Here is a 20,551-nt window from a genome sequence, read left to right as displayed (position 1 = left end):
GCCTCATCCAGTCCCCACTGCTATTTTATCTGCAGCATACCTCACAAGGTGTTTTTGTAATCCTGTTATGTCAGTGGTTGGTTTATCTGCATCATCAGATTGCAGAGGTAGAGGTAGAAGTAGAGAAGGAACTGGCTGTTCACATTCAGAAGGCACTGGAACACTGGAAAGTAAGAAACACAATCAATAGCATTCACTAAAAGATATTCTCGAACAAAAATATTAATGACATTATAAATTTACCTTCTTGAAATGATTCCACTTGATACAAAATCAGTGACTAACAATCAGAAATTTGGACCAATACATCTCATTTTTCTTAAGTTACACAATTTGAAATTTGCTATCAAACCCCTTGCACTCCAAGTATTCCACCTTCAAGGCAACATTTGCAGCCTCACCAGTGGCCAAGCCAGACAACTTTCATATTTCCAAGACAAGCAAACTGCTTCTGAGGCTATGACAATGGCCAGGAATAAATAACTGACTCTAGCAGATGTGATGCATTGGCATGGTCTAATTGGTACGTTGTTGGTTACTCAAAAGTGTGAAAGGACATATAGCTCTCATCAGAAAACTTTGCACATTTCATGCAGGATCAGGCAAGGATACAACCAGTTTTTCATTACCATTATAGTCAATTCTAGACAAAGAGTATTAACCATATTCAGGTATGAACAATGGGCTGAATCTTATATTTTTTGTCTAAGTGTCAGTTTTGACACGTTTCATGCAGGATTTCTCTCAGAAGCATGGCGACATAGCTTGCTGTATACAGTCACTGAATCAGAGATGTACAGCGCAGAAACAGACCCTTTGGTCCAACTTGTCCATGCTAACCAGATATCCCAACCCAATCTAGTCCCACTGCCAGCTCCCGGCCCATATCTCTCTAAACCCTTCTTATTCATATACCCATCCAGATGGCTTTTAGATGCTGCAATTGTACCAGCCTCCACCCACTTCCTCTGACAGCTCATTCCATACACATACCACCCTCAGCATGAAAAAGTTGCCCCTCATGTCTCTTTTATATCTTTCCCCTCTCACCATAAACCTATGCCCTCTTGCTCTGGACTCCCTGACCCAAGGGAAAAGTCTTTGTCTATTTATCCTATCCATGCCCCACATGATTTTATAAACCTCTATAAAAGGTCACCCCTCAGCCTCCGACGCTCCAGGGAAAACAGCCCTTAGCCTATTCAACCTCTCCCTATAACTCAAATCCTCCAACCCTGGCAACATCCTCATTAACTACCTAAGCCATGCATACGGCACCCTTGTTGTCTGATCCCAACCCCATTCTAAAGCTATTCTAGTCATCAGACAGTCTTTCCAAACATGTCTAAGAAGGGGAAAATGGTGCAGTGATTCTGAAGATCTCAGTGGATAGGATAGTCCAAAGGAGGACTGAGATCCCAGAGATCCAAGAGAAGAGGCCAAGCCACTAGATCTAGACAGCCTGCTCAATGGAAGCCACTCTGAGGTCAGTGCAGTCTCTTCAGTCTCAAGAAATGGCCAGCAGTGTCACAAGATGGCTAACACCATTCTGCCAGGGAAGAACTGCATTACCACACAATCATAATCTCTACTACTGTTAAAGGCTCATGGTCTGACACTCTCACTATTGCTTGCAATATCCACTCTTGCTTTTTGTTCCCCCATTGGAACCTTGCACAACTGAACACCCATGACCTTTCTTTGAGCCAGATGCTAGTTTCCAGTGCACCCCGCAATGCAAGTTGATACTTCCTAAGTGCCCTGCAAGTGTGGATCAGAGGGGTGCCATGAAGATGCCAAAGTTGTGGACGAAGGGTAAGCATAGTTGGTTCCCAGTGGATCGTTCTAAGACACTGTTGTGTGATAACCAACACGGAGGCTGTTCACATTCAGCGTGGAGGTGAAGTCACCTGCTCTGATCTTCATAACAAGAATTCTTGATGTCTAGTTTGCTCACAGTGGCTGGTAGGTTAAGAAGCTACATATTCAGGAGGTAAACTGTACCATTAATAAGGTTATTAACAAGCAACAACCCCTAACTTGCTGCTGTTGAATAAGAATCTCATCTTAACGGCGGGAACCTAATTAAAAGATGTAGAGTTTCTGATATTGAAATATGTCTCGCAGGACTGCTCATGCAATTCTGCCACATTTCTCACCATAGCCCACATCATTCAGGCCCCCTACAACATTCTGTCCAAAGTTTTCAGTGAGAGATCCCACCTCATTCAGATACAATCACTGTTCTATTTAAATGTCCTCTAAAGGAGTCAGGTTACAGCTCTCACTGTAAGAAACATGGCCTGTAAATGGTTTGCATCTTGTTAAGGGTCCAATTGCTTTGCATTTATCATCTCCTTTAAATGAAACAGGATGTACTAAAGTACCAACATTTGTTTGCAAATGTGAAATGATATATTTCAACAATATTTACAAGATTCTCATTACATTTAACAGGTTGAGCAAATAAAAACATTGATGTAACTTCATTCATAAAAAAACATCCAAAGTATTTTATGGGAGACTGGAGTCAGTATGGAAACAGCCAGTCTATGTGGTGGGGACTGGGAGTGATCATAATTTATGGTAAGTATTTTAGATGTTAGTGTTCATTTGCTGCAGAATCACAGGACTCCATACAATCCACTTTGTGCCTATCTGCATCTCAGTCAGGAAAAGCCCTCGACAGCAGACAGTGCAAACTGTGGACAGTGTTGAAGAATGTTGCAGGTTATAGGGGGACTTGGATAAACTGCAGAATTGGGCTGAGGCGTGGCAAATTGAATCCAATGCAGATAAATGTGAGGTGATTCACTTTGGGATGAATAACAGTTCAGCAGAATACTGGATCAATGGAAAGATTCTTGGTAGTGTGGATGTGCAGAGGGATCTTGCAGTCCACGTACATAGATCCTGAAAGTTGTCACCCAGGTTGATAATGCTGTTAAGAAGGCATACGGTTTGTGAGGTTTTATTGGTAGAGAGATCGAGTTCCGGAGCCGTAATGTCATACTGCAACTACACAAAACACGAGTGCATACAGTTCTGGTCGCCCCATTACAGGAAGGAAAAGGTGCAGAGGAGATTTACCAGGACGTTGCCTGGTCTGGAGGGAAGGTCTGATGAGGAAAGCCTGACAGACTTGGATCTGTTCTCATTGGAAAGTAGAAGGCTAAGAGGGGATTTGGTAGAGATATACAAGATGATCAGAGGATTAGAAAGGGTAGACAGTGAAAGTCTTTTTCCTAGGATGATGCGTCAGCTTGTACAAGGGGGCATAGCTACAAATTGAGAGGTGATAGATTTAAGACAGATGTCAGAGTGGTAAGGGCGTAGAATGCCCTGCCTGCCAATGTAGTTAACTCAGCCACATTAGGGAAATTTAAACAATCCTTGGATAAGCACATGGATGACAATGGGATAGTGTAAGGGGATGGGCTTAGCTTAGTTCACAGGTAGGGGCAACATCAAAAGGCCAAAGGGCCTGTTCTGCACTGTATTGTTCTATGTTCTATGACAGGAAAGCAATCTCACTAAGCTCACAAAATAACCAAATTAAATCTTAATATGAATTTATCTAGTTATGCGATTTACTGTTCATTAACAGCAGTAACACACATTGAATAATTCCAGTATTGAAAGAACATACAAACGTTACAAGAGTCTAATTTATGCAAATTACAGCAAAATAACAAAGAACTTCAGAAGGACATATTATTGAAGGGACAAACCCGAAGGGTTAAACTCTTGAGAAGCTTTTGATACATCTGAGCTGTAGTTATGCTTTGGTCTTGGATTTAATATAGTCTTTAGATATGGAGGCCAGTGGCCTGGACGAAGACATCTTACGTTTGAGAATTGTTGATGTAGTATATCAACCATTAGCCATAAAGCCAGATCTCTAGATTTAAACCCAGTATCTGAATTACTTCAGAACCTGGTAACAATCGAGCCTTCTATACTTTGTCCCAGCGGAATGCCTTATTTTTTCCATGAAGGCTGAAGGCAATGATTGTTTCCCGAAGGAATTGTTATTTAAAGCAATAGACATCTGATCCAGCAGAGGCTCCTCTTTCAAGAGCAGGACATCAGTTAGACCAGCTGCTTGTCTGAATCAGACACTTCAGGCACAATCCTTAAATCAGTGTCATCAACTCAGTTAACTTGTGTTAACTTTATATACAATTTGTCAAAGTCCATGATATTTTCATTCATTGAACGGACATTCATTTTCTAAACAGCAAATGTGTTGCTGGAAAAGCGCAGCAGGTCAGGCAGCATCCAGGGAACAGGAGAATCGACATTTCGGGCATAAGCCCTTCTTCATTCATTTCTCCTCATTCATTTTCTAAAGCCAATCTTCATAAACATTTAACGGATCACCTTTGTGGATTTAGTCTCGTAAAGACTCCAAAGTTCTCTCACTATCCAACTGACTGGATTTCATCTTAGAAAACACATTGATTCTCATGAAAGTTCTTTGCAAGGAATGATATCAGCAAGACTACATTTTCTCTCAGGTTGAGTTGTGGGAAGTTCCAGTAAGATGGTAGAGGAGTACGGTTTCTGAGCCCAGGGCTCATCTGCTCCATCAGCTTTTCTTTTCATTTTTTCTCTATCTCTTTTCTTGTTTTTTTTATCTTTTTTTCCCACACTTTTGTTTGGGTTCCCAGCAGTATCTGCATCAAAGAGGCAGTCCCAGCACAGAATCATGGCTGCTGCAGCAGAGGCAAGTTTGAGTTCCCAGCAGCATCTGCATCCAGTACAGATTCCTGGAGGCAGCTGAGACGTGCTTAGGCCCAATGAGACCCAACAGCATCGGAATGGCTGCATCAGTGAGGTGGGCCCGAAGAGAACTCATAGCGGTGGCAGAGTTGAGTTTAGGTCGGTGCAGTACCCAACAGCATCAATGGCATTTGCATTGGTGATGTCCAGCAAGGGTTCACAGCGACAGACATCGGTCAAGAGGAGATGGCGTCAGTGGTGGCAGTACAGTAAAGGGGACTCATGCCTGTCAATAGGCCTGTGACCCGTGGCAGATCACTTAATAAGAAGGACTGTAAAGTTGAATATCTGTATTTATTTCTTTATTTTTATGCCCTTTGGTTTATTTCTCTATATTTTAAAATGGCGCTGGAGAGTGGTGACACTACGCAACAATTTTCACTGCATTTTATCACAAAATACATATGACAATAAATAAATCAAATCAGACCCATGTATACATATCAATGTCATTCTTCTACTGGTCACATCATTAAGATGTGAAGAAAACCAAAAGGTAATCACACCTTAATACTTTAAACTTGCTTTCTGCTCATTTTCCACATTTGTCATTAGAATTTTAGCTTTATGTCTAATAATGACTTAAAGTTTTCAACCTTCACCTTTAGGTATTCATCCTCTGTTACAATGCTAAAATTTAGCTAACTGGTAAAGTACAGAATTGGAGCATAGTCTTTATACATTTAAAAGCTTTAGATTTCAAGGAATCTATTAAATATAGTGCCCCACTAATCCAATAACCACGGTGTCAGCTTGCTCCTGGATACAGATATTTCTAATCAATCAATCTGTTCAGATCTTTTATGAAACACCTCTGGAGCAGGTGGGACTTGAACCGGAGCCTTTCCCCCCCCCCCCCCCCCAATGTTCTTTGAGATATTCTTTTAAAACTATTTAAATAAAGTAACTATTAGTAGTCCATTGTGGTCCATTAAATAACATTAAAACTTCAAAAGACATTTGCAAATTAATGCAAATAGTCATTCACAAGATTGATTCTTGGTTTTGCTGCACCCATAAGTTATGAAAGATCCAAGCATGCCATGGCACCACACAATCTCTCTCCAAGTACAACCATCCTTGGATGTAACAATGAAATGGAGGTAGGTATTGGAGTCCAACCACTATCTCCAGAATGTCCTGCTATTGATATTTTCTAATCAACCTGTTCAGGGTTATTATTACATATCCCTAGAGTAAGTTCAACTTGAACCTGGGCCTTCTGCCTCAGAGGAAGGGTCACTACCACTGTGTTACATAGAGCTCTTCTGCTCCTCCGTGTTCGACCACAAATGGCTCCAAATTTAATCCCCACTACTTAAATGGAATGAATTACAAATTTAATAAGACAATTAATAGACAATGGCAGAACTAGATCTGTAGGTTTAAAACTGGATGCCATATTCTCCTCATATCGCTATATATATAAACCACCTGCCATTGCAATCTTATCTGGAGTTTTGTAGGCAATATCGAAGATAATCTTTGCAATACCTTAGTTCCATGCACACAGCTTCCAAAGTATGATTACCCTTGCTGCAGTAATTGAGTTTTATCATTAATATTGTTGCGCATCCTCATTTCCCAATTTTGCAGTTTTCTTTTTCTAAAACATTTTAATCTGGAAAATGTAACTTCTCAGCATGCTCAACGTGCAAACAGATCTTTGTAATAAATGCGACATTAAAATCTTTAGGTTGAATTTGTGCTCCTAACTCTTTCAATTTTTATTGCTGGTCATACTTGCATTCATGTACAGTGATTGCATCTAGGTAATTAATGACCATTCTTATGGGGATGTTCAGTTTTTGAATTGCAGTGTAAAGTTTCTGTAATGACCAACCAAACGAGTTTGAATGCTTTGCCACTGAAAGCTTTAGTCTTGCCCATCTGGTTAAGGTGCAGCCAACCCATTGAAACAACTTTGTACGGCCTCAAAAGTGGTTCCAGTGCCCCAGAAATCTGAAGCTCCCCCATCTATATCATCCATCTACCACTTCTTAATAATCTGAATCTTCCACTTTTTGATCCAGTACATTACACAGCTATGCTGGAGATTCTACTTCTAATCTACAATTTAACTAATCAAAATCCCTTTTCAAATACTTGGGCACAACCATCTCCACATCATTGGCTTTCATAGAAATAAAGACTACTGGCTACTTGCCTTCACATTTCAGACATTTTTAAATTTGTTCTGCAGTATTTTGAACCCTAGCATCTAAGTAGTAACATATCATTTGGGACCACCTCTCGGACAATAGAATTCCATGCAGTCATCACTCAACTATTCTTCCTGCTTGTCCTCTTTTCCGAATTGAAACTTGTTTCTCAATGTCCTGCAGTCACTCAGGACAAAAAATTTGGAATACTCTTCACTCAAATGATTACTGCCAAGATTATTTTCCAAGATTCACTGATAAATTGACTTTTCCAAAACTGGAGAACTGCTGTCTTATATGAATGCTAAGCCAGCATAATAATGTTCTGTTGACACTTCAAATCATCATTAAGTAAAAGATTATAACAAAAGAACCAACTGTTATCATGTATATTTCAGCTTAGAAAGTGCTTTGTTTCCATGACAACAGTGTATTGTTGAAAAGTACGTTGCTGCCAAACCATTTACATGTGCTTCAGTGTAACAATGGGTTTATTTAACTTTTTACCTTATTTAACAAACAGTTCATTATACTAAGTAAAATGCATGTAAAGTTTCTCTACCCTCCTTCCACCAGATTAAAAATGTATATTTTGGTATTATTCATGTTACCTGGGCTTAATTTTTATGCTTCTGCCTCAATATTTGCAATGGTTGATAACTATACACTAGTAAGAGAAATATGGGGCTCACGATATGAGTGTGCGTGAGAGTGTGAGAGAGAGTGCGAGCGAGCGAGCGAGAGAGCAAGCGCGCATGAGAGATGTTGACAACCGGGAAGACAAAGTTTTCAAAAATGTTAAATTCAGTTTGGGACATTGCCTTCTTTGTTACAGCACCTATCTCACTTTGCTACCCATCTTTGAGCACATAATACTTTAAAGAGTCATATGGGCCTATAGCTGCACAAAAACAAAGGTAGCAGCACTTTTTCAACTCTTTACTGGCGGCATTCTGACTGTTGTTATCACTGTTAAATGAGGCAGCTGGTACCCAAAAAATGATTATTTGACATCATGCAATAAGCTCTGCCCATCAGAATTTAACGGTCAGCTCGTAGGGAAGCGAATAAATGCGTTCGCAGTTTCAGTTCCAATAATTCTAGTGCTAAGTCTGTTGAGCTCACGGTACTGCAAACTTATTGCTAAATCAAGCTTGATGTTTTCCAAGAGACTATCATGTAACTCAGATGTATTGTGATGAGCTATTATGTAATAAACCTTTTCTATTTATCAAGGCTGAGATTTTCTTTTGCCATGGACACCAGATGGGCATCCATTTGAGATCAGTGATTTCAACGGAGAACAATAAGGGTTAGGGTTAGAGTTGGGGTTACCTTAACCCTAATTCATTCAATGCTTCTCAGGTGGTTCTAGTGGACACAATCATAACATAAACTGATTTGACAGTAAGGCAGATTTTGACACATAAAATCATGGCTTTGCCATGAATCAAATGTGTTAACACATTGATTTGATCAAAGGTATGGCCATTGGCTAAGGAACAGAAGCACTGACAGCTCTGTACCAGGACCATATTAGGGACTCTCAAATTTTATAGTCACTGCTTAAATGAAGTTAATAAATGGCAATGTTGATTCAACAAGAAAAGGATAACCTTTCATTTGACTTCAATCAAATTCACCTTCCATTCTTTTTATACATAGCTTGTGATACCTCAAAGCATTTATCAAAACCAAAATCCAAATTGAGCACAATGTTAGAAACAAAGTAATTAACATTAGCAGAGGTGAAAGACACATCCTCACATCAAGAAATCAACAAGGTTAAGGATTCTACAGTATTACAAGAAGTCATTGCAGTACTTTTATCAATCCTGCCTGTGAATCAACATCATCACAGAGTAGGAGGAGGCGGCTGATGGAGTCTCAAGGTACAGCATTACTGGTGAAAAGTAACAAATACATTTTGGGCTAATAAAGCATGTATTTTGGGACAATACAAAAGATTATGACCACAAAACTACAGCAGTGGTCATCAATAGATAAAAAACAAATTTTGCTGCAGAACATACTTTGTAAATATTTGCGGTACCTTATTGAAATGTGTTCAACACCAACAGCATATGTGTCGCTGGATAAAGGAGAAGCAGGAAGAGGAATTGACTCTGTAATATCACTGCACACAGTATTGCTGAAAAGAAAAAGTTAAACATGCATGAAACCGCAACTGTTATGGCACAAAGAGTTTTAAATATTCAGGTCCAGTACTTCACTCATTGATAGGAACTAGCTCAGACCGTCATCAATAAACAAAGCATTATCTTTCCAGTGATCTAAATTATTTCAAAGTCATGAAAAAAAGATGGAAAGTCATGGACTGAGAGTGTCAATAATCTATTACGTTTCTAGCTGACAACATTTCTGCTGCTCATGTGCATTTCAAAACATAATTGGCTTGCTGTTACACTGCACAGCTGAGTAATAGCCTTTGTGCAATGATTTCTGTTCAGCCTGATATATGGATTCCATTTATCTTTGATCTGCTAAGGGTCATCAGTGAAATGAGCTTCACGGTTATGAATTCAAATTCCTGGGCCACTTATTAGACCTTAGGGATGCACAGCTCGAATTTTGCACAAATTTAGAATAAATTGCACTAAGCTGCAGCTGAGGTGAATCTTTAGGTCCCCCATAAGTACTAATAGCATTAGACTGACTGTATTGCCTGTGGGCACTTGATACTACAGAGACAGAAGATGTTCCATTTGATACAACTGATGGCTCTCTCCAAGAGAACAAAACAATTGCGCTCTGTAAATCCATCAGACTCCTCAGGCTCATGATAACATTTGCCCCCATCTGACATCTTCAGATAGGCAGACAATGAAAGTTTTCACTGTGAAAGACTTGAAGAACCATATCTCTGAATCATGACAAATGCTGCCCCCGTGCAGTGGATCGTAAATGCATGTCTGAACTTCATCATATTTGCACCAAGTTTTTTATTCTAGAAACATGAAAATAAAAAGATTATCCTCAATCATGTAAGTCATATTCCACATAAATGACATAAATTTCCTTAATATTCAAACAGTTCTTACTCTTTACCTATTCAAAACACAACAATCCTTACCCAGAATAACAAAACAATTGATTATCATTTTGCATAACACAACTTAGCTTTCTCAGACTTTGGGGAGTCCAAAACTAGAGGGCATAGCTTTAAGGTGAGAAGTGAAAGATTTAAAAGGGACCTAACAGGTAACTTTTTCACACAGAGGGTGGTGCATGTATGGAATGAACTGTCAGAGGAAGAGGTGGAGATTGGTACAATTACAACATTTAAAAGGCATTTGAATGGGTACATGAATAGAAAGGGTTTAAACAAATATGGACTAAATCCTGGCAAATGGAACTAGATTAATTTAGGATATCGGGTCAGCATGGACGGGTTGGACTGAAGAGTCTCTTTCCGTGCTATATAACTCTATGACTCTGATTACAGAAGTGAAGAAAAAATTGTAAGTAGCAGAAAATGATTCACTTCCTTTTCACAATCAAAAGGCATACTTACATTGATTTTTAAAAATCAAAACATGCTTCAACTTCCAAAAAGAGACTGATTGTTGACAATTTATTACTGCTCATTAACTACTCGATGCAATCAAAGAGTTAAAATCTTTCAGTGTATTTTGGTGCAATTAAAACAACAGGTAAGAGATTTATCAAAATTTTCAAGCAACAGAAATCCAATTGTATTCTCACATCATTACCTCCTTGCTGAGTGCTAAAAACAAGCCATAGACTTAACTGGCAAGGCAAACTTGTGACTTGTGCACTGTGTAGGTGGGTCAACTTGATATTTAAATAATAAACTGCAGGCAGATCTACATTTTAACTAGTTTTGTATAAAAGTAATTATTGAGGATTAAAGATCCCACGACAGCAAATGGCAAAATATAAATTAATCATTCCTGCAGACTGGAAAGTAGCAAATGAAACCCAACTATTTAAGAAGTGGAAAACTAGGAGAATGGAGAACAACGTGTCTCTTTATTTGATATCAATTGTCAGGAAAATGTTTGAATCTATTATAAAGAATGCAGTAACTGAACATATAGTCATGGCAAATTTAGAAAGTTACAATGGGTTTGTTTATGAAAGAGAAATTATGTTTGACAATCTTGTTGGGAGTATTTTGCAGATATTACTTGTAGCATTAAGAAAAAAAAGAGTGGTGTGGTGTATTTGGATATTTTGGAGACTTCTGTTAAGATCTCCTATTGGTGGTTAGTGAATATAATTAGAGCGCATGGGATGAAGACTTGGTTGACAGACAGAAAGCAAAGAGTAGAATAAATGGATCATCCTCAGGGTAGCAGGTTGTTACTAGCAGGTCGCAAAGGTCAGTGTTAGGGCCACAGCTGTTCGCAAACTATAAAAATGATCTGGATGTATTAGCAATTGTAATGCTTTCAAATTTTCTGATGACATCAAACTGGATATAGTGCAAATTGTGGGGAGGAAACAAGAAGATTTCAAGAGGATTTTGACTGGCTGGAACCAACAGATAGAATATCATGTCAATAAGTTAATGCCTCTGGTAGAAAAGCTAGAAAGCAGAATGTTTCTAAAACAGTGAGAAATCAGGAAGTGAACCTTGGCGGTCTTGTTCATGAGTAATTTAAAGTTACGATGCAGTTGTGGGAAGCCAAGTGGCATGTTGGCTGTAGACAGTGAGCCTCACATGCAGGGAATGAATTGTTACAAAGCCATAAGTGAACTTACTTTATAGCCATTAATTGATATAAATTGATATCAATGACAATTACAATTGTTAGTCAAATCTCTAAATCACACAAAACAAATGTATCTTCTGAGTTTTACTTTATTTATTTCTGCATCTACCTACTCCAACCTGTGTATTCTCCTTCCCTCACATTCCGAATTGGTTAGTTGCTTGGTTATCTTTGCAAATTCTGTATGGTTTCCACTGAAGATGTTCTAGGGTGCGAATAGATATATCCATACTTCAGAGAATGAAGTCTAAATGGGATGGAGTCACTAACTGCTCTTTCTACCTCAGAGACTCTGAAGATATTGCTCATTTCTATGGAGAATATCAGAATCCTGCAGTCACGCCAAAGGATGTTAAGCTTATATGGGACAAGAGTAACGTCATGATGCTAACAAAACAAAATCAGGGCATTTCCCTGAATGACTCTCGATAATTGTGCAGGAAGACATCCAGTCCCTTCCTGTTTCATTGCACTGAAATTTGTCAGATACCTAATTCCTTATTAAGTTACAGACTTCTTTCTTCAGCCTTCTTTTTTCAATGGACAGCCTCACCTTTTCTCCTCCCCCCCCCCCCACCCACAATTTGGCAAAGGAAGCAACAATTGTGACAGTAACTCGTTCTTCCACACCAGTGAATTCTTGAGCTGTTAGTGACACTGTGGTTTGTGATGACTGTTGATCCATTTACTGATGTTTTTGGGGCCCAGAGCTAATGGATCTTCAGAGAAATCTTTCACTAAGTGATGCACTTGGAATCTCTAATGGACATCCTAGTATTTATAAAGAGAATTTATGAAGAATTCAAGATACTTGCAGAACATATTAAAGAAAAACTGTGGACGTTACTTATGTCCAGTATGCATACCATGCATCCCATATTCAGAAATAAGTAAGTTCTGGAAATATTCTTCTTAATATTTTGTATATTGCAGATAGAATCTATGGTTGTCCCCTCATACTTCAAAGGTTCAAGCATTCTCCAAAAATTGCGTTGACAAGAATGCAGACATTGAGTCTTTTTTCAGTTTCAGTTGAATATGATCTTTTCCTTAGCTATCTCGCAGTCACTCTATCACTTGCCCCTTGGTATCTATATACAGTAGATAGTTTGGATCTAGAAATAGCATTCAACTGTTGTACCTTCCTGCCATTCCTCATGGTTGGGGAATTTGTTAATTATCACTGCACTGCTTTTCATCCACAATAATATTGCAGCTTTTACAAAGCATCAAAGGTTTCTTTACATTTGATGTTTGATTGCGGTTTCTTTTGAGATGCATAGCATGTATTGGCTTGGAAAGTTATACAAAATATATTTTTCAACTATCTTTACCCTTTTTAACATATTCTAAAATACATTATCAAGCATTATTGTACACCAGTGGTAAATGGGAAACACAAAAAAAATTGTAATTCGTAGAGAGCGATTCTGTAATTTGTAAGGACACATTGTACCTTTTATCTGGCTAAAAGTGTTTCAGCAATATGATAACATTCCAGACAGACTTGTAGCTGTTATTCAAGTTATGGTCAAAGTCCCCACTAAACTGTTCGGCAGCTGTTCTTTTACAGTTAATTTTAGAACACAGCACTGAATAACAAGACAAGACATTTAGAAATACAAGCATTCTCTTGGTATGATGGCATCTGTGGCAAAAGGCGTCTGGACTGACAACCTTATTTGTATTATCAGCCTTTCAGTCCTAAAAATACAGCCAAGAATAAACCCTACACAGCACAGGCATGACTCATCTCTCATATTTTTGGTCCTCATGTTACTCATTGTGTTTATCATAACTGCACATGTAAGTTTTCTGTGATCCTTACCAGCATTCCAAGAGTTTATATTAAAAGCAAAAGCTTAGATTGCTTGGGAATTAACTTTAGTAGCAACAATTCCTTTTGTGATTTTTTTGTTTAGTTGAATCTATCTGATCTCTTTAGGAGCCAGAAATTTATGAGTTTAGCATTTAGGGAGCTGTGTGTTTGGTTGCTAGGTGGTTACATTCAGACCTTCCCAAAAGCAAGGGTGTGGGTTGTTGAGGTTTTCAATACTTCACTCAAAACTGTTCAAGGGTCATTGAGGAACTGTTCAAAAGGCAGTTGGAGATTAAGACAGTGTGTAAGAAAAGGCATACAAAAACAGACTCCATGTTAGGCAATGCTGCTGTTTGAGTGCTGAGAAGGCATACTGATTCTGTGTTTTGGAACTCAGGAAGAAAGCTGAAGAATGGTTGGACGATTCTGTGCTGTCACAACACGAGTAGTCCTAGGAGCCACTTGAAGAAACCAGAACAAGATTAGAGCTCAGTTAAACAGCCGAGGCTAGTACTGACTTGGTGAAGCTAGTTATCAATGAAAATCTATATTTTCATTCAGTGCCTGACTGTGTGCAATTTCCAGAATCCAGGGAGTGTATTCCCAGGAAAGGAAGGTCATTGATCAGAACATGAACCATCATCAAGACAAACAGACTCTTGAGGGAACTTCAATACCAAATCGTCAAAAGTGAAGAATTGGAATTCCTTGAAGTTGTAATGAGATTGAATAACCTATCATATCATTAATGCCTGGGGAGGGATTGCTGAGAAATCCATGGGATTTGGCTTGATCATAATATCTATTTGTTGTGCTCTACGGGCTATTTGATCACAGTTTGCTACCTTTATTTACCTCATGTTCGATCTCCTGTTTTCCAATATAAATGGCATATATCGTGCAGATTATATTAGTTTTAACTTTGTATTGTAAATATCTGACAATTGGTTCAAAAAAGTGAAATTCTGTGGTTTTTTTGCTCTTAATTAGTACTTGAGATCTCGTACTTTGTCAACATACAAAAGAAACTTGCTTACAGCCAGATCATAACAGTTTTGGTGATTTGGTCTGGGATCATAACACCCTTAAACATTTTAAAACAAAAAGTAAATTAAATTGTCCTGCTGTTTTGGGAATCAGTTATTGTATTGAATTGACTTGAATCTTCATATTTTTACATTACATGGCAAGCAAAAATGCTCATATAAAATTAACTAGACAAACATTGAAATTGCTTCTCGAATTTTTGATTACAGCTGCTCAACTGCTAGAAAGCATCCTACTCATGCCGATTATTGACTTGAAGGGACAAATCAAAATAACATCAAAACGAATCAAAGGATATGATTAAATTTAATCTAAAGTGGCAAATTAGAGGTGTCTTACAGTCATTGAGATGTACAGCATGGAGATAGACCTTTTGGTCCAACTTGTCCTTGCCGACCAGATGTCCTAAATTCATCTAGTCCCATTTGCCAGCAGACGCTTTTAAATGTTGTAATTGTACCAGAATCCAGCACTTCATCTGGCTATTCATTCCATATACACACCACCCTCTGCGTGAAACTTCTGAAGGCATTATGATTAACATTGATCTGCATTTCACTATTTAATTCACAGCAATGTTCCTTTAAATTGTATGTAGAAACCAGAGATATCGCAGATCCAAGTTGCAAATTGCTTAGAAAAGGTTCAAAGTTGCTTTGTAGTGAAAAGTGCTCACAATTTTTTGGGTGGAAGTGAATGGAAAGCCATCTGTCATCTAACGCTTCACAACAAGAAGCCACCCATTGAGAGCTTTGAAAAATATAGCACATATTAGGTGAAGTCAATAATGTACATTCAGGCAAACAAGACCCTTTTCCCTTCAAAAGGAGTAAGATGAACATGCTGTACCTTAAAATGGACTGTTCAGCAGCATCCTGAAGGAGTTCATCATCTTTCAAGACAGAAGGAAAACCCAACAGTAGAGCAGAACTGTCTGTATCTTTGAGGCAAGGAGGTACAGTAGTACTGACAACATAGAAGTGAGAAAACATCTTTTAAAGAGATGCAACGTTGATAATTTTTGAAAAATCCATGAGCGCATCCTCCAATCACTTCAGCTGGCAAAATTCTAATCGATTGAAAGTGGAAAAGACTACTATTGGCTATAACTAAACACGAGACTTTGTTAGAAATGCAACAGTTCAAATAAAGCCTATTATTGTGCTTAAATAATCTCAAAACGTGATGCTTCAACTGATAACTGAGAACCAGAAAGGAAGACAGATCATTATGGCTCTAAGAATGTTAATTTCACAACAAAGATTTCCAGCTTTAATGTAAAAGTTGTGATGTTTCAATGCACACAAAATGAACGACCTCAACTTTGTCAGCTGTCACCTGACTTCCAACTGGAGGAATTAACGGGACAGTTACTTAGTAACTGTAAAATGCAACACAGCTAAAAATATCCAGACCAGGTCCATCTCAGCCTGCTGCAGGTAGAGGTCAATCTATTGGTAAGCCAATTTTGAAAATCCTTTCAGGGAGACAGAGTTTAATAGGTTTTAAAATCTATTTTATTAAATGTAATTAAAGTTGGATGTACAAACTAACCACACTAAAATATTATCAAGGCATGATTCCATTCAACAGCACAAAGCTTGAATGAAATGATCTTGTTTGCGGTCATTTGTGAAGGCATTTTGCATCAATATGCCATAACTTTGTTTGCATATTAAGAACTGTGGTGCATTAAAATATAATGGGAGGTTTTTTTTTTGAATTTCTGAAAACAACGCAGTTGCAAGCAAAAGGGAAACATGACAAAGCATATTGGTCAGATGTCATCAATGAGTTAGCAATAACTTTACTGGGCTGTAGTAAATAATAATTTTGAACAAAGAACGAACAAAGAAAATTTACAGCCCAGGAACAGGCCCTTCGGCCCTCCAAGCCTGAGCCGATCCAAATGTACTGTCTAAATGTTTTGTTAAAACATTTTGCGGTGAAGTGGTAGCATTTGCCACTCACTCAGTGATAAACCACAGCACATTGCTACAGTTACGGATGGCGTCCATGTTGGATCTGTCATCTGTGAGAGGATGCTCATGTTTTCAATTCAACAGAAATATGATCCCACTTTCGTGGTGGGATCTGCCGACTGGGACCGTCTAGCATTGACCTTGATTGTGGACAATCTATGAGAGGAAGGTTCCCAACTTAAATATTCCTGTGTCACTTTCAATGTACCTGGGGAACCTGCCATTGCAACTAGCACGAAAGCAGCATTCCTGTCAACATTAGCAGCTGTAACATTGAGAAGAAGTTTTAATGGCCAAAAAAATCGGCTGGAAGAATTGTCAGTTACTTTTGGGACCCAAGCCAAAAGCCTGGACTATCCATCTTCCACCTGCTAGCGATTAGTGTACAATCAATATATTAACTCTCTACTGGATCCCAGGTTGTTTATATAAGTAAACCTCTAGCTTGCAAGTCCCTTCTGTCATGTGATGCCTCCCTGATCCAAGAAACGATATACAGTCAGAGTCAGAGATGAACAGCACAGAAACAGATCCTTCAGTCCAACTTGTCTATGCCAACCACATATTCCAACCCAATCTAGTCACACCTGCCAGCACCCGGCCCATATCCCTCCAAACCCTTCCTATTCATATACCCATCCAGATGCCTTTTAAATGTTGCAATTGTACCAGCCTCCACCACATCCTCCAGCAGCTCATTCCATACACGTATCACCCTCTCTATGAAAACGTTGCCCCTTACGTCTCTTTTGTATTTTTCCCCCCTCACCCTAAACCCATGCCCTTTAGTTCTGGACTCCCCCACCCCAGAGAAAAAAAACTCTATTTATCTTATCCATGCCCCTCGTGATTTTATAAACTTCTATAAGGCCACCCCTCAGCCTCCGACGCTCCAGGGAAAACAGCCCTAGCCTATTTAACCTTTCCCTGTAGCTCAGATCCTCCAACCCTGACAACGTCCTTGTAAATCTTTTCTGAACCCTTTCAAGTTTCACAACATCCTTCCGATAGGAAGGAGACCAGAACTGCACACAATATTCCAACAGTGGCCTAACCAATGTCCTGTACAGCCGCAACATGACCTCCCAACTCCTATACTCAATACTTTGACCAATAAAGGAATGCATACCAAACGCCTTCCTCACTATCCTATCTACCTGCAACTCCACTTTCAAGGTGCTATGAACCTGCACTCCAAGGTCTCTTTGTTCAGCAAGATTCCCTAGGACCTGACCATTAAGTGTATAAGTCCTGCTAAAATTTAGTTTTTCCTCTAGAGTAGATGCAAGTGCTTCCCCAAAATCGTCCAAGGGGCACACAGTATCACAATTCAAGCCTAATTTAGTCTTCTATCAAACTCCTCTTTAATATACTTTGGCAATACACTGGACATGCCAAAGATACTAACGCTTAGAGCACAGCCAGGGCCAGGGAAAGTTTCTCTTCTGAAATTGGTTCAAAAACTCAAACATAACTCACTGTTTTGAGTATTGCTGTAAGGTTACTGCTATAGAAATAAAATCAACATACAAAACATAATATTTAAATAAAAAAGGGAATGTAACACTAATTCTACTTGCTCTTCCAGTTATACGCTTCCATTCTCTTAACGTTACTTGTTTTCTTCCTGACCTATCATAGCTTTTAATATTATTGAACCCTTTACTTACTGGATTCCTGTTTCCTTCATGCTCCCAGTGATCAGCACAAAAATGGAACAATTTAAACAGAAACAAAGGCTTTTAATGCCTGTAAACTGGCCTCAATGTATATTTGTTCAGCAGTTGGAATCTGACACTAATGCTTTGTCATACCACAGATATATGTAAAAATGTGTGCACAGGAAGAAGCTGCTGATAAACAACAGCCCAAGAAGACCACACCCAGAACAGTAAATGTGTCTCAAGAATAACATCAGCCAACAAAGCAAAATGAACTGACGTATTTTGTGGTGGAATTAATTATGTATAATAGGTTGGGACTGAGGAAGTTAAAGGCTTTTCAGGCACAAAGTACCAAGGATTTAAAAAAAAAATCCATTGGAGCACACACACATGACCCTAGAGACGTTGGCCTGGATTTAATTCCAAGGTGGAATTATCTCAAGATGTAAGGCAAGGCAAGTCTTCCAGCCACAAGCTTGAATCCACAATGGAGTCAGCCATTTTGTTGGGCTACAGTGAAGAAGGGCTGGATATCAGCGTTTAGAGATGCCGGGTGTTGGACTGGGGTGTACAAAGTTAAAAATCACAACACCAGGTTATAGACCAACAGGTTTATTTGGAAGCACTAGCTTTCAGAGCACCGCTCCTTCATCAGGTGGTTGTGGAGTATAAGATCGTACGACACAGAATTTATAGCAAACGTTTACAGTGTGATGTAACTGAAGTTATATATTAAAAAAGACTTGGATTGTTTGTTAAATCTCTCATCTTTTGGGCCAACATGACATCAATTGTTAAACTGTTACTTGAGAACGTGACTTTAAAAATGTTCTGTGATTTACATATGAAAGAACTGAAACTAAACTTGTTCATTCTAAAAGATAAGAGACTTAACAAACAAGTCAAGTCTTTTTCAATATATAATATCAGTTACATCACACTGTAAACGTTTGATATAAATTCTGTGTCTTACGATCTTATACTCCACAACCACCTGAAGAAGCAGCGCTCCGAAAGCTAGTGCTTCCAAATAAACCTATTGGTCTATAATCTGGTGTTGTGAGATTTTTAACTGGCTATCAGCAGCAATTCAGAAACTCAACATTTGGGAAGAGCCTTTGCTGGTGCAGCTCAGTATCCATTTCAGAATGGCAGAAGAACTATAGTTCAGCAGGAAAACAGGGAAAACAGGCAAAGTTTTCCAAACCTCATCATTTTAAAATTATTTATAAAATGGTTGGTTAATGATCCACCAGGTAATTAGTCAGCATTCTTTCTAGGATGGAATTTTGCTCAGAAGATTTGAGAGCAAGGATTCATCTGATCTCTGGATAAAACCTAGACAGCTGTTCAATGTTGAGATTATCCAATTTGATTGTGTTTGACAAAGGAAAACCTGTCACAATTTTTCCACCAACACTATTAACTGGAGGGAATTGTGATGTGTCTTTTCAGGATATCTCATCCTAAATTTGGTTTCTGCTTGAACCTGCATGCAGGTATGTCACCTCCAATCGTGACAGATCCCATTTTCTCCTGCATAGGCAACAGGGTTGAGCATGTATCCCACAGGTAGGAAACCTGAATTCAGCATGGCCATTTAAAATGTGTCTAGGGTTCAAACAGAACTATTTTAGCTGTCCCAGGGACCTAAACTGTAGTGTGAATGCCATGCATGAAGGAAGAGATATAAAAAGTCTTAAAGTGCTGCTAAGACAGAAATGTGTCATAATCATGGTAATTTAAATTCCAACCATATCAATATGTAAAACCAAGCTGCAGACGTCAGTAAGAGTAAAAAACAAAAACATACTCTGCTGGAGTGCATTGATTGATAGGTCATCTGATAACCCTGCGAAATAACAACATTACCATCTACTGTATTCCTGGAGGTTCAACAGACTTTACTGTTGAAATTTCCCAAGGGCTATTATTATAAATAGTTGGCTGACTTTCAAAACTCCAAAATCACACATCAATGGGGTGTTCTGATTTCTCAATTTAATTGATAGTTTTAAGAGACTATTAAAGAATTAACTGCTTTGGATGTGGTTATTGAATAAAATTATGTTTGTTCCTTTTAAAAGATTGTGCACTTGTGCAGCTATAAAATCTTTGAGTGGGTTTAATTAATGAGAGTTTTTAACCTACATTGAATGAATGAACTCTCCTCAATTGCTGGAATTTGAATTGCTTTCTTTTCCACACAGCTCCTGAGGTCTGCCCATTGTGGATACTAGGTAATTGTCTATGGTAGATTAAGGGATGAGATGGCTTGAAGATATGAGGGGGAACATGAAGTGGATAGGGTAGCCTTGAAGGATTAACACTT

General features: G+C 38.6%; 1 protein-coding gene across 11 annotated transcripts in view; it reads right to left on the bottom strand.

Annotated features, from left to right (window-relative positions):
* The window catches only part of LOC122547955 (uncharacterized), a 281,415-nt gene that overhangs the window by 139,277 nt on the left and 121,587 nt on the right, over positions 1-20,551 (bottom strand). For 10 of the 11 annotated variants that reach the window (XM_087998904.1, XM_087998907.1, XM_087998903.1 and 7 more), the window contains 3 exons: positions 15,423-15,539; positions 9,001-9,099; positions 41-163 (listed from right to left, as the gene is read on the bottom strand). In XM_087998904.1, coding sequence (XP_087855030.1) covers positions 41-163; positions 9,001-9,099; positions 15,423-15,539 — 339 coding nt within the window. The remainder of the gene's footprint in view (positions 1-40; positions 164-9,000; positions 9,100-15,422; positions 15,540-20,551) is intronic. The other variant, XM_087998910.1, reaches the window with a different exon arrangement.

This window comes from Chiloscyllium plagiosum, unplaced genomic scaffold (genome assembly GCF_037043375.1).
Source record: "Chiloscyllium plagiosum isolate Xiang-an unplaced genomic scaffold, Cpla_swu_hap1 HiC_scaffold_22, whole genome shotgun sequence".
NCBI lineage: Eukaryota > Metazoa > Chordata > Chondrichthyes > Orectolobiformes > Hemiscylliidae > Chiloscyllium > Chiloscyllium plagiosum.
This window is presented reverse-complemented; position numbering and strand designations above follow the sequence as displayed.